The sequence below is a fragment of the Saccostrea echinata genome, unplaced genomic scaffold (genome assembly GCF_033153115.1).
Source record: "Saccostrea echinata isolate AGI-Se365-2 ecotype Australia unplaced genomic scaffold, CSIRO_AGI_Sech_v1 ptg000041l, whole genome shotgun sequence".
NCBI classification, from domain to species: Eukaryota; Metazoa; Mollusca; class Bivalvia; order Ostreida; family Ostreidae; genus Saccostrea; species Saccostrea echinata.
Window position 1 is genome coordinate 816,643 of NW_026889790.1, and position 15,742 is coordinate 832,384.

At 30.8% G+C, this 15,742-nt stretch overlaps 1 protein-coding gene across 1 annotated transcript; it reads left to right on the forward strand.

Annotated features, from left to right (window-relative positions):
• The first annotated feature begins 4,782 nt into the window (after window positions 1–4,782).
• Window positions 4,783–10,242, forward strand: LOC133200950 (uncharacterized). Its single transcript, XM_061336763.1, has 6 exons — window positions 4,783–4,909; window positions 5,259–5,289; window positions 5,526–5,581; window positions 6,456–6,510; window positions 6,665–6,769; window positions 10,116–10,242. Exons 1-6 carry the CDS (start codon window positions 4,837–4,839, stop codon window positions 10,183–10,185), a joined length of 390 nt encoding a protein of 129 aa, XP_061192747.1. The 5' UTR covers window positions 4,783–4,836; the 3' UTR covers window positions 10,186–10,242.
• The last annotated feature ends 5,500 nt before the right edge of the window (window positions 10,243–15,742 follow it).

Below are 15,742 nucleotides of genomic sequence, written 5' to 3' on the forward strand. Positions count from 1 at the left end.
AATTGACCACACCCTCATGAATATAAAAGTTTATATAATTCCACAGTATAGGAATAAAATGTTATCTTTTTACTAAAATTAATCTTTATATTTGACATAGTTTCATGCATACAAACCAGCCGTTTATTATAAACCATTTCAGATATCAGCTTTTATGAGGTCAAAGCAATGAAATTTTTGGTCGATAGAACAAACCACAGACATCTATGTTATTATGTTTATATATTATAACTATATAATTTAGTAGATTGTTATTATAAGGTGCAGTATATGCTTAAACTTTGTTTGAAATAAAAGCGCAGTATAATTTATTTCTTTACTATCTTCTTTATCCATAATAAGTATAATAAATTCACGAAAATATATTTTATCCTGGCTTCTTTAAGTGAAAACATTTCATTTTTATTTTTTATCCTTGAACTAAATTCATATTACCTAAAAATATTATGTACAATACATTTAATAAAACTGTACTCTTATTTATAAATTCGTTATAGTAATTTCCGTCTATTAGGATTAATTATCAATACCAAATTGGCAAAATTCAACAAAGTCTATATCTGATAGCTTTTTGATTGAAATTGCTTTGAAAATATATATATATCTTCAATTTCTTTTAAAAAACGAGAGGTCCATTTAAAGTTCAATCTAGCCCCTTTATTTGCTCCATTGGACAAGGCTAACAAGATGGAGAAAGTTCATGACCGTCCAGTGATATTGCTTGAATGAACAACTTTAATTTTGCCGGAGGTACTGTGTAGGTTTCTACCAAACATCTAAATACTTTTGTACATTGATTTAGAATAGATATACACATATTTATGTATTTACAATTATTATTGACTGAGCCTGTACCTCCAAGTATCTTTCACACTATAAGAACAAAGAGGTCATTGTTTATTCTTTAAGTACCTTGTTTTTTTGTTTGTTTGTTTGTTTGTTTTTTTTTTAAAGTGTTTTATAAAATCTGTTTTGGGTAACACATTTGTTTTCTTTTTGTTATTGTTATTTTTTTTTGTAATAGATTATATTTCCATATCTTGTTCTGGAGCACAGATGTTACTTCAATTTTTGCGGACAAAATTTGTTTACAAATAACAAGAAAAAAACTTGTCAAATTGATGCATTTTTGTTTCAAATTTACTTTTAAAAGCAAAACCAAAAAACAAACAAACAAAAACAAACAAACAAACCAAAAAAAAAAAAAAAACAACAAAAAAAAAAAAAACAGAAAAAAATTTAAAGGTCATACCCCTCCGTCCCCTTTTGACCATTGCTGTTAATAAAACTAAGATTTTTTTTCGTTTCCTATTCCTATGAAAAAAAGTTAATCAATTAATATTAGTTATAACTAAGGACGCTTTCTTAAACATTAATTTCCATTTCCAACTTCTGGAGCTCACTTTTTTTTTTGCTTTGATAAGAGAGAAAACACACCTGAACCAGCAGAAATAGTTCAAACGATGAAGCAAGATCATCGGGATAATAAAACTATTTATTTAAGATTAATTCCACACCAGGTGATTTGACACTCTATATGAAAGACCTACGGTGCATGATTTCTGTCAAAGTTGACTGTGCTTTACATTTCTCACCTTTCCCATAGTTTACCTCCAAGTACTCTATGTGCTGCCGTATTTGCTCCCCAGTACATACTTTTGCACGTGATCGGAAAGATCTTTTATATTTATTGGTTGTTATGTGGAAACTTTCCAAAATTTCAATTATCATGTAAATTCACGAATCATTCATTCAGAATCATAGAGAATCAATTTTCAGTAATTAAATGCTTTGCAAATTAGCGTTGAAAAAAAACTTATTCGGAACAGGACCTTTTTAAAAAAAAAAAAAAAAAAAAAAATTAAACCATGGTACAAGTATCTATTGTTTGAAAGCTCTCTCACATTGAAAGGTAACGATTTGCAAAAACATGAGCAGTAATTCTCTTAGAGAAATTATTAGATAGAAAAAAAAAATTGATTTATTTAATCAATAAATCTGCAGGCTTTAATTACGATTAAAATCAAATAGGTAAAGCTGTAAAAAATAATCAAATTAAAGATAAACAAATTAAAAATGACTTGAGGCTCTACAAGTCTTTGGTAGATTACATGTATAAATATTATTTTTTAATTGGAAATATCAATATGCCAGCTTTAAATCTTTTGTTAAATAAGTCAAACTATTTATGTTTGATAAACTAGAGCATTTGTAATAAATTTTGGTGATAACCAAATTAGAAATTTTTGTTGTTCGCAGACTTCACAAATGAAGACAAAGAAGAACCACAATCCATTCCAGCCACTAAAAGAAACACTATCTGAGATTTCTGTGTAAACTGTGTGTCCACTGCTTTTACTTGATTTCTTCATATCATTCAAACAAATGCACAATTTCAAGAGTTTTCCTTAGATAGTCATGCCGATTTTTGTTGCTATTACAATTTTTTCCGTTAATTTCTATTTCTTGAAAAAAAAAAAATATATATATATAAAAGTGTAGTTATAAGGAAATCATTATGTAATTATTCTATTTTCTGCTTACATTCATGTACATGTACTGTATAAAAACACAATCTTGGCTTTTTTTCTCTTTTGTTATTAAATCCGTATGTCTACTTTTCCTAAATTCAATGGAGTTGATAATTATTTCTCTATCGTTATACATTTAGCACCTCCAATGCACTTTTAATTTGGCTCGTTAAATATCTGAGTTAAAGAGTAAATAACTTTTAAGTATTTACACATAAGATTAGATATTAATTATACATCAAAGCATTCCATTCACTTGTAGAACTGAATTATGATAAAAAGTATATTTTGTTAGGTTATGTTTCCTAAAATATTTGATAGAATACCACTATATTACATCTGCATAAAGTTTTTAGTGAAAAAGGTGAATATAACGAACAGTGATCGATCTCAAAAAATCAACAAACATTACAAATCTGTGAAGAAGGCATAAAATACGGACCTCCTGAAATTCCAGAGGTGGGATCAGGTCGCTTAGAGGAGTAAGCATCTCCTGTTGATTAAATATAAAGATAATGAACAGCGATAAAGCTCAAAAGTCCACTGGAAAAAACAAAACAAATTGAGAGCAGAGCAAACACAAACCTCTAAAAACAGTAGAGGTAAGATCAGGTGCCATGGAGGAGTAAGAGGAGTAAGCATCCCGCCTGGGGGTGGTCATGATTGGTTAAAAATCCGTAGGCAATTCAATATGAAAATAATGGCCTAACAAATTGTATGAAGAGCGTCAACATTCTGCTTAAGGATAGATTGTTTTTGCTAACAGGTCATGGCATAGACCATAGGATTTGTGAAATGTTAACTTTGCACGAAACTATTGTTATCCTTACAACACCTACTTATTTGTCAATAGCTTGCCTTGTTTTAGAAAGTGCTTGTACATATAACATGCTCTAACATGCCATCTGCAGATGATAATGGTATATACAGGGACGTCGACGATAGAAAAGCTGATGTAATTATTAAGTTTTGCTGTAAGTTTACCGTAAATGTCTTTTTCTAATAAAATATCCAAATATGAAACAGAAATGTCAGACTCTGAGGTGTCTTTTATTTCTAGTTCAAATGGATATACATGTGTATGTTAGAGATGTCTCTAAAATGGTCTCCATTAAATTGAATGATAAAACCATTACAATCCAAAATACAAAAGAGTGCCATAAACTTATCCGGTTCCACTTGTAGATTATGAATAAAGAACAAGGTTTTGGGGTTTTACAAAAAAAAAAAAATCATGAAATTGAAATCTCTAAAATTCAATGTATGTCACAGTATTGTCATAAATTTTATAGGGATTTTAAACGAAAAATCTATTTCGGACACAAGACAATTTTTAAGAAAAAGTTTGTTAACTTTTGTTTGTCTAAAACATATGCTGCAGTTTTTAGACAATATACTGGGAAGCTGTTTTTCTCTAACATCCACATTTATCCCCCCTTCTCTTTTTCTTCATTTCCTTTTTATCTTCTCAATTTAGGAGAACAAATTATAATTAAGTACTCCTCTCCTTCTACTGAATACTCAATAAATTATAGAAAGCAAGACTATTAATTAAATACAGTCCAATTCAGATGTTCTTAATCTTTTGGAAAGTAATTACTGGTCCATGTGTTTTTGGTTCCTGAAGCATGACATGATTAGGAACATATTTACTTTTCGCCATAACTCATATATAATTATCTGACAACAGAACTGAAATATCTAGCCAGCAATTACGAAGACTATTATTATTATCATTTCATCAACTTGCTTCATCTTTTCTATGTAAAGGTTAAACTATATTTGACGTAAATGTCTACTTTAAAAAAAAAGATAATATTTCGAGAAGGAAATACATAAATGTAATTACGAAAACCAAAGTAAAAGATAATGCTAAACATGAATAGAAAAACGGTACATGAACTTTGTGTATAATAATAGAAAGAATCCTTAACTTTTCTCAAGCAAAGAATGGTGTTAATTGATAGTTTTCAAAAGCAATTACACGTATTAAACCGTGCTAGACCATACAAAATCTTTCAGATCCCAAGGTATTCCGCGACTTTTCTTTATCCTTTCATGCATAAATTTAAGGCATGACAGAAAACTAAATAAAATTTCAAATACTGAATAAATTTAATCTGTTTTTAGTTATAAATAAAGTAATCAAACTAAATGGTTGATCTATGATGATTAATCTCAGTAGATTAGACAGTCAAACGGCCCACGCTCTATGTCTTCGCTTAAATAGGACAAGGACAACTGTCTGTGTAAATAAAACAAAAAAGGCAATAATTCGGACAAAAATCTTACAGGAACCAGAAAAATGAAGTTTTTGATCCTCTTTATTGTGACTCTTTGTGTGGATTTCTGTTCCCCCAGAATATGCTGCTCCGCAGGTAAGATAATTTATTTATAGTAACACAAAAAATCGACATTAATCAATATTACAATTATTCTGAGGAAAATTGATTTTTCACACTTTAAAATAGACAATAAAATGACATTTATATAAAATGCTATAGGAAAACTGCAATTTAAAATCAAGATAACATTAAAAAAATGAACAACAGAAATTAGCATTTATATGGTGCTGTTTTGCTATTTGCATGTACATGCCCCAAACGCTTCTAAGTTCATTTTCCATAAGAGAAGTATTCAATATTTAAAGTGGAACTTTCAATCAAAAATGAATGTTTCGACAACACTGTTTTGGAAAAGTAAAATATTTTATTCTGTTCCTTGTAGCAGGACAATGTCGGATATGCAGATTTCCTACGTGAGTTCATTAAAAAAAAAATCAAAGAATGTTTTACCCTTTGTAAAAACCATGTCTCAAAAAAGTATTCATATACCTTATCAATATACTCTCTAATATAACCAAGAAAAATAAATTCTGACGTTTCAAATTAAGGATTGGTATATCAAAAGTATTATAGGTAATATAAAAATGTGAACATTACTTTCATTGTTATTTTACGTTAATTCTTAAATTGTGATTTTATCTTTTTTCAGGGTAAATTTTAAACGTTCATTTCCTGTGTTATGGAATAGGAGACATAATTCTAAAGGTATGTTTCATTGAGAATTGAAAGATTATTTTTTTTAAATGCGTTTAATTTTAAAAGTTACGTTCTTAATTACTAATAATTGACTGTTATTTGAAAATAAAATGTAAAGCTTACGAACAGTGAACATTGTCAAAAGTCCATATAAACAATACATAAACAATACAGTTAATGAGCAGAGTCAACAACTGGAAATAATAATAAGGCATTTAGAATTCACCAGAGAGAGAGAGAGAGAGAGAGAGAGAGAGAGAGAGAGAGAACAAAAAGCTAAAGCACGTAAACACGTAATACTTGTATCCAAAAGTAATACACCTAAATGACAGACTTGATTTTCTCACGTTAGATTGATATTATATTATATTATATTATATTATATTATATTATATTATATTATATTATATTATATTATATTATATTATATTATATTATATTATATTATATTATATTATATGTCATAAAATTATCATAGGGCTTTAATTAAGCGATCGTTTCTTCTTTCCTCAGTATAATTTTTTTTTCATTTGTCCCTAAGAAGGGGCAGGTCTTCAAAAAAATAAAATGAGAATATTATTGATGGTGGTCATGATTTTTACAGCATATATATATATATATATATATATATATATATATATATATATATATATATATATATATATATATATTAGATTTTTGTTCAATAATTAAGTTATTTCAAAGAAATCCACATTTAAGGTAATAATCGTTATTTAAAGGCTCTGAAGGTTTACAAAATTGAGCGTATTAGAGCACAGAATCACAGATTTCAAACTCTATAGTTTGTTGTTAATGTAAAAATGTAAAAATGAAAATTGATATTAATGCATTCTTTCATACGTATTATTTGTTTTCTTACCAGTTTCAAGAAGCTGCGGGACAGTTCAAGAATGTATACGTAAGGATATTATAGCAAGGTAATTTGTTTCTTGTTATCATCATGTACTGCTTGATTTTTGATAATTTGTTTAAAAATACTTATGAATTAAATTTTCAAATATGAGCTCCTAGTAATTCCTTCAATTTGCTGCGAACACCTTTGGTTATTCACCTGAGTGCTTTACTTAATAGAAATTTGATAAAACATCAGATGCTTCGCTTACACCTCCAAAAGTTAGGACTCCAAAGGGAAGAGAATCTACAAACCAGAAGAACGTTAGTGAAACCAAAACCAGTGTAAGTAATCCTATCAGATTTGCCATAAATAAATGTGAAATCAATAATCTGGGGGGTGGGGGGGGTGGGGTTGGGGGGATAATTTACGTTGTTTTCGTCGTAAGAAGTGAACTACGAATATATATCTTCCACATAAAAAAATTAAGAAGACAATGTACAGTATCAGTACATTTCTTATACCACGAAATCAAATCCCCGCCAAACGACATTTTTTTTCCTGAAACCACATTTTGACCCTATGAAAATATGGAATTTTACAGTAGAATTTTTTTAGGGATATGGAATCAATTTTTTTCTTTAATAGTAATTCTGAAAGGGGTTGAATAAAAAAAAATCAGTCCGATAACTATACTAAAACCATAGAATGTAAAAGGTGAAGATAACGAACAGTGATCAATCTCATAGATCTAGGAGACAGAACAAATCATAAACAGGGCAAACACACGGACTCCTGGACACAACAGAGTTGGGATCCGGTGCCTAGGAGGGTTAAGCATCCCCTGTCGACCGGGCACACCCGCCGTGAGACCTATGTATTCATAAGGTAGACCTAGTACACTGTAGTCAAATAAAAACAATAACCTAATACATGCCTTGAATCATTTCGGTCAAAATACGACCCAAGGATAGTCTGTATCTAAAAGAACGTCATAATAATGACCGTAGAATTTTCGAAAAAATGACTCTAAACATGAATTGTTGAATCCTTGAAACATCAAATTATTTGTCAGAAGCTTGCCTCGGTTTAAACACTGATCATATTTATACTCCTGGGGGTCATGATTTAATCAAATCTGAATGTACACTACCTGCAGACGCTTCCCTCTAAATATGGCTTTGCTATTCCTGGAGAAAAGATTTTTAAACATTTTTCTATGTTAAACGTTGATCCCCCGTTTCTGTCCCACCCTATACCCAGGGATTATGATTTTAACAAATTTCAATCTACTCTACCTGAGGATGATTCCATATAAATATGACTGATCAGGGCTTTGCTGTTCTTGAGAAGAAGATATTTCCAATATATTTTTTGTAAAACTTTGGTCTCCTATTGTGCCCCCATGCAACCCCTGGGGGTCATGAGTTGAACAATCTTGAAACTACACTATCCGAGGATACTTCTATATCAATATGACTAATAATGGCTTTGCTGTTCTTGAGAAGAAGATTTTTTAAAGATATTTCCTATATATTCCTATGTAAAACTTTGACACCCTGTTGTGGCCCCGCCCTACGCTCTGGGGTCATTTGTACAAACTTGGATCTACACTACCTGAGGATGCTTCTTTATAAATATGACTAATAACGGCTTTGCTGTTCTTGAGAAGAATATTTTAAAATATTTTCCCTATATATTCCTTTGTAGAACTTTGACCTTCTGTTGTGGCCCTGCCCCACCCCCGGGGCTCATGATTTGTACAAATTTGAATCTACACTACCCGAGGATGCTTCTTCATTAAATGACTAATAATTGCTTGGCTGTTCTTAAAAAGAAGATTTTTAAAAGACATTTCCTATATATTCCTATTTAAATATCTGATCCCATTTTGTGGCCCCTCCCTACCCCGATGGGTCATGATATGTACAAAATTGAATCTACAGTTTGTAAAGAAGCTCTCGCATAAGTTTTATTTTTTCTGGCCCAGTGGTTCTTGAGAAGAAGGATTTTAAATGATGCCTCAAAATTTTCACGAATGAATAATTATTTCCCCTTGTAAGAGGGTGTGGCACTTTCTGTGAACAAACTTGAATCCCCTTTACCCAAGAATGCTTTGTGGCAAGTTTGGTTGAAATTGGCCAAGTGGTTCTGGAGAAGAAGATGAAATTTTGAAAATTTTACGACGACAACGGCAACGACAGACAACGGACAAATTTTGATCAAAAAAGCTCTCTTGAGCCTTCGGCTCAAGTGAGCTATTAAAAACAGGTCGGCTTATAAAGGAGCACAATTAGTGCTCATTGCAATATTGTAACATATTGTTTGAAGACCTGATCTCCAAAGACTAGATAGATATTATCAATAAGAATTCCAACATCTTTCTAATATCAAATTAAGAGTGTTTTTATATATAGAATCAGAATGTTTTAACAAAGTAATTTTGTAGATGACCTAATAGACATGAGATATGGTTTATTCATGTTATTAGATTTTATAAAGCTTTATATATCATAACATTTCTACTTTTTTTTACGTTGCTACAAAAATGCAAAGATGTCTCTTAATTTTTAAATCATTAAAATCCATAAGATTTTTAATATTGCATTTGATCCAATCTGTAATACGTTTTTTTATTACATATTCCATACACAGTAAACACGCTTATAGAGAACATGCTTATAATGAATTGGAGCTTACAGTGAAGTGATTTTTATTCCCGGTGGCTTTAAAATATATTGTGAACTTAAGGGAAATAACGAATTACGTTATAACGAAGCAAATTAAACTGCCCCTAGCACTTTATAAGCGTGGTTATAGCGTGTTTTACTGTATATTGAAACATAATAAGTATTTACAAACAAAACATCAGATATATTGACTAAGAAAACCCTAGAACATTATACACAGCATATCAGCATACGTGTTCCAAAAACTTATATTGAAAAGTAAAATTTTCGTAAACTTACAAGTGGCTCTATCATGCCTTATCGAGTTTTTGTCTTGTGTGAAACTAAAGATAACCATGAAATTGCTTTCCCTATATATATAGAACTATTTGAATTATTGAAAAATAACTGGTCATGATCAAAAATTGCCACCAGACTGCTATAATTATGAAGACCTGACTCCACTCTTGAATGTTGAAAATTTCTGTCCAGAATAGTATATGTATATTTTTTTGTCATAGATTCCAAAAAGTCGACAATCATATTATGGAAATTAATGATACTTCACTTCTTTGAAGAAAAAAGTATAACAAATGGAAATTTTTTTTTTAAAAAAGTAAAATAGGAAGGTTCATATATTATTATGTAAAAACTGAAATTTACATTGGGAATTTCAAAAGACAATGAATTGATAAATATATTATTGTAAAAAAACAAATTCGTCACTTGTGAACATCATAAATATAAGTCATATTTTCTTATTTTGAGCACTGTTCTTTTTCAGAAAAGACTTAGTAATGTAACAATTGATCGTGTCCAAGGGATATTAATATGCCAATCGTTGTGGCTGTAATACCTTACTGTTAATGCATATAATTCTACAATTTACATTTTACAGTTTTTGTGGCCCTATTCACCGTGTTGTTTACAGAATTTACGAGATTGATCATTGTTTACAGAATTTACGAGATTGATCAATGTTTCCTATTTTCGCTTTTTCATTCATGTCCTTTATTTACAGCACACAGGAGCCGTTTGTTATAACTAAACTAGCAGGAGCAACCCCTCATCAAATGCCACAAGGAAAATGAACTGATACCTAGTGTGCCTGTTTTGTGATGATATAATAAATACGTAGTGGTATAGGATGGGACAACCGATATGTTTTATTTACCTATATACTCTGATAGCCCTATATTATGTATCAAAGAGGGTGAAGAAAATAATTTAAAAAGAAATCTATCAATTTTCACCTAATTTACATGTCCCTTTCTTCGGAACTTGTGAAATTTTATCATCAAATAATGTAGTAAATTCTTATTCATTTGTTTTTAATTTTGCAATCCCATAAACATGTTAACCAAAGACAAGATAAAAGATACATTGTATTTTGATTGAATTGAAGAATTTAATAGAAATGTTCTAGTTATTTGAACAGTTGAGTTTACGAATGAGATCTTTATCGAATGAAATTAATTTCCTATTCGTTTTTAATAAGTTCCCCTGCTATGGTATAACATACAGAGCAGCATAACAAAGTGCAAAAAGCGATCAGGATAAAAAGTATTATAAATTTCATTATGTACGATTTCTTATAGATTATTGTCATTAAAAACATTATTCCCATTATTATTCATGAAAAAAAAAACAACTACCTAATGTATCCCATGTGAGAGAGAGTGTAATGCGCGAACTCTTTGACTAGGTGATTGATAATCTGTATAATTAACATAAATGAACATAAACAATTCATGACTTGTCCTACTTATCATGTGTGCAATGTATATCTACCTGAAAAGTAAAATTAAAAGCAAAAAAAAAAAAAAAAAAAAAAAGAATTCCAACATTTGAAATTTTATTTTATCATCCTATTATGTTTATTATTATGTTATTTCTTACATTTTTTCCATATTTAGAGATTAATTACTTTAAAAGTATTAGAAGCATCAAGCTATTTTTCATCCAAGAATTATTTTAATGCATGATCAAACATTAATGAGTAAGTGATACTAGTTAATCAACTGTTAATCACATCGATTATTTGATTGGTAAGGTGCTAGCTTTCTGTACAGAAAGTGATGAGCTATCAGGAATTAAGACTTTAAAAATAAGAAGTTAACATTCCTTCCTTTATTATTTGGTGTTTGCAAGTTTAAGTCATGAGTCTTTCTTAACACAAACGTTATAGTACCTAGATATTGAACATTCAAAACAAAATCCTCTTTAAGTATTCTTGCTCTTCTTCTTTCAACTACAGTCCCGCCGGACATGAAATTACCGATGTTGAAAAATGACGACCTAAAACAATAATCTTAAAGCAATATGAGCTGCAACTTTGATGTCGGAAATTTTTGTTGCGATATTGCCAATAACTTTTTCAATGACATAAAAAGAACGTTTTTAAACTTCTGTCGTTCATATTTGCGAAAAAAGAACTATTTATAAACTTTGATTGAAGGGAAATTACATTATTGTCGTCCTGTACCAAAAATATAATACTATATACTTAAAAAAAAATTACTACTTTATTTTAGTCTAATTGATCATAAAGGATTAAATTACATACAGATTTACCATAACAGCACATTTTAACAGCAAAATAAAATTCTCAAAAAATGCAGTTTATATTGCTTAAAAAGGTCCTAAATACCGGATCGAGCCCGATCTTTGAATTGGCAACAGAACTTCATTTCTATTATGAATTCTGTCGAAGATTATGTCAGATTGGGCTAAATATGAATGAGAAGACCTGAACACTTTGTTAGAATGGATTACTGTGGAATCATCATTGTTCGTGGGGGACCAATGTTTGTGGATTTCGTGGGTCACACTTACCCACGAATTTACATCCCCACGAACGTTTATTTTCTAAACATATTGAATCTACCGTAAAAACTAGTAACCACGAAATAACGTCCCCACGAACAAGTAAAATTCTGCTTGCCCACGAACATTGACCCCCACGAATTAAAATGATTCCACAGTAGTTGTTTTAGAAATATATTAAAGAATCATGTTAGAAAGATAAAAGATAACATGCAAACCATATATAATTCCGTTTTCGCTAAATCGGAGTTGGAAAAAGAATTAGAAAGAACAATATGTTATGGTTCCAGCAGACATGGCCTGTATCAATATTGTGTCTGTTTGAAAAGTCCATTTATGTAACTGTCTGAAAATCTAGCTTATACTGACAGTTCACTTTCTAAGGACGAAATTCTTCAAAATCACATTTCAGTCTTTAATATTTTTAACATCCCAGTCAACCAAGGTGAGTTCGATCTACCATACGTATACTTCATTCCTAAACGTCATAAAAATCCTTTCAAACAAAGATATATTGCATGGTCCAGCAATGGCTCTACCAACCCCCTATCTTTATTCCTCACAAACATTTTAACTAAGAAAGGTTTCTTAGGTTTCTAGGAGAAATTTCAGACGTACTGTGCTACAGAATATTCTAGAAGTGGTGTAAATCAGATATGGATTTTCAAAGAAATTTAAAATCCCCAAACTATTCAAAGTATATAAAATTAGAACGTACGACTTTTCTACACTTTATATAATCATTTTTGATGATAAATTTTAAAAAAAAACTAGGCTTTTCAATTTGATGTCATAGACAACAGCTTCTTCAATAAAAATTTAAACTAGGAAAGTTTCATATCTCCTGATTGGTCATCATGTTTAAAATCACCCTAATTCTTCATATATGTATCCTGAAGTTTATATTGAAAGGACGCTGGAGTTCCTCATTGACAGCATTTATATAGTCTTTTGAGACCAGGTCTTCCAACAAACTGTTGGAATTCTGATTGAGACTAACTGTGCTCCTTTATTAGCCAACCAGTTTTTATATTCCTATGAAGCAGAATTTATTCAAAAACTTCTAGATGAGAAAAACATAGGTAGTGAACTGTTCCTTCGCCAAGCACCCGGCACTCGAAGGGTAAGTTAAGGGTCTTTCTGATAATACCTTAAAAACCGAAGACACGACAGGCGCTGGAACGATAAAGATCCCTCACTACTCAATGACCCTGAGCCGTAGGTTTCAATTTAAAGCCCTTCACTGTTATATGGTTACGTCTCAATATGAGTGAAAATTCACGAATGTGATGGGACGTAAAACAACATACAATCAATCAATCTTCATGAGAAAAAGAAAACACTTCCTGTGGCCTTTAACTCGACATTCAGATATACTGAGAACGTTTTGTCAATTCATAATAGTTAATTCCATTCATGTGTCGACTAGATGTATTCCATATGAACTCGAAATAAAAGGTACTACAGAGTCTGTCTTATCTGTTTCATACAAGGATATTTTACCGACAATGACTATATGGGCAAACTAACAATTAAATTGCATGATAAAAGAGATGATTTCAGGTTTTCCATCGTCAACTCTCTTTATTCATGTAATAATGTTCCGCTATTACCTGCATGTGGGGTTTACAACTCCCATTTTATTTGATATTCAAGAGCATTTCTGAGTACAATTATTTAAACTGAGGCAGGCTACTGACAGATTAGTTGATGTTACACGGAATTCAACAACCTCGTTTAAAGTCAATATTTTGTACATTCTTGTTCGTTATAATGATCTTGTTAGCAAATATAACCTATCACTGGGTTTTAATTTGGCTCAGGTTTTTAATCTTAATTGTTAGGCCTTTGCTTTTATACTAAATTTTTCTATGGAATATTCCATCTACCTGATCAATACTTGGGGCTCACGGCAGGTGTGACCGGTCGAAATGGATTGCTTACTCTTCCATGGCAGCTGGTCCTTCTTCTGGAATTCCGGGCTAGGGGAGGGCCGGGTTTAACAGATTTGGATTGTTTGTAGATTTTTTAGGATCGATCACTGTTCGTTATCTTCATTTTTTCATAATGAGTCCCTGAGAACCAAATTGAAAGCATTACTGAGTGCACTGGATTGAGATATAGCAGAGGTCAAACGTTGGCAATTCATATACGGTTTGTTATTATTCTATATCCAAAAATTTTAAATGGAATACAGATCTTCATGTAAATAAAATATATTTCGTGTATTATTTTATCCAAAGATTAAACTGTGAAATCACTATTTTTTAAGGGGGTGTCTTTGCTTTCGTTGTAGGAATGCGACCCACAAATCTATGCTCCCATGAAATGCTTAAATTTTAAATAGTAGTTTCATGTTTCTTCTTCAGCCAAGAATTCAAATTCCCTTGAAACAACTTTTTCTTCAGTCCACAAAAACAGACCCCTAAAAATAAGTGATTTTACAGCGCTACCTCTTACATATTTACTCCCGAGGAAAGACTATGAAGGTAGTCTTCGTTTCTTCAGAATTAGATGGCGTGCTCAGATATCATCTCGCTCAGTCTTCAGACAAGAATTAAATCTACTGTCATATAAAACTTGAAAATTCTTTCAAGCATACAGACAGATGAATTTTAAACGTTTTCTTTAAGTCAAGAGGCTACAAAGGGACAAAAAGTTTGCAATGAAAATCTTTATTTTTAACAAATGTATGGAGAGCAAAATATATTAATTCTTTACTTTTATTTTTCCCCCAGTAACTTCTTTTTGCAATTGAATCCGTTCAATTCAATATGCAAGATTACTTTGTCAACAAAACGCACATTCTTAATACTCAGTCTTTTTCAAAGTTAAAGTGTAAGAAATGTCGCAGAATGTACAAAAACAGTCAACATTCTCATATGCCATAGATAATTTTCTCTCAGTAAACAAGGTCAAAATTAGTTTTACTCGAGATACAAATGGATGGATTAACTTTTCCGAAAAGGAAAAGGTGTACTTCTGTTTCATAATTGAACATCAAGCCTCCGCTTGAGAGAGGTTACTTACTTTTATGCTTCATGTTACTGCGAAGTGTTTTCTACATCTCAAAGGAAATGCAATTAAAAAGGCTTTATGGTATATAACAAGGCCTGTAAAATATACAGTCTATTGCAAAAAGTAGTCTGTTGCGTAATGTGCAAGCAAAAGGTTGCATTTGCCATTAATTAGTCAGCGAAATAGTGTGCCATGGTCGATTTCTTTTATTAAGCAGAGTAAGCATCACTCCCACACCTGACAAAATAAAATTGTGCAAAGCCTTTTTCAAAGATTCAATAAATATCTGATTGCCTTGTTCAGACAAGTGCACCTATCTTGTTTTTAGGAAGCTCGCGGCTTTGATGACGTCAGGTCGTTTGCTGATGTTAAAAGCGTACCATGTTTACAATAACTACAAACAACTAAAAAATATATTTTGCAAATAAAATAAAAAATTAATTAAAGGTTGTGGTGGTCTGTACAAATATTTATTTAAATATAATTAAAAGTAAAGGACGTGTCAATAAATTAAAGCTTTCTTTATGTTGGAAAATGCAAAGCTAAAATGAATACTATTCTTCAAAGTAAAATACAATATTTTGTCATTCTTTGCAAATTTAATTACATGTATTATTATTATTCATTTTGGTGGAGTTTCAGAATTGACGCTCTAGAGAGGCGGAAGAGATGTCTTCATTACGTATTGAAGGGAAAGCTGAATACTGTTAATTCAGTGATAGGGACAGTCATTTCGTTCCATGAAATATGTGTATCCAAGTTCAGTGTGCTACCTTTATAGAGATTCATACATATACTTAGTTA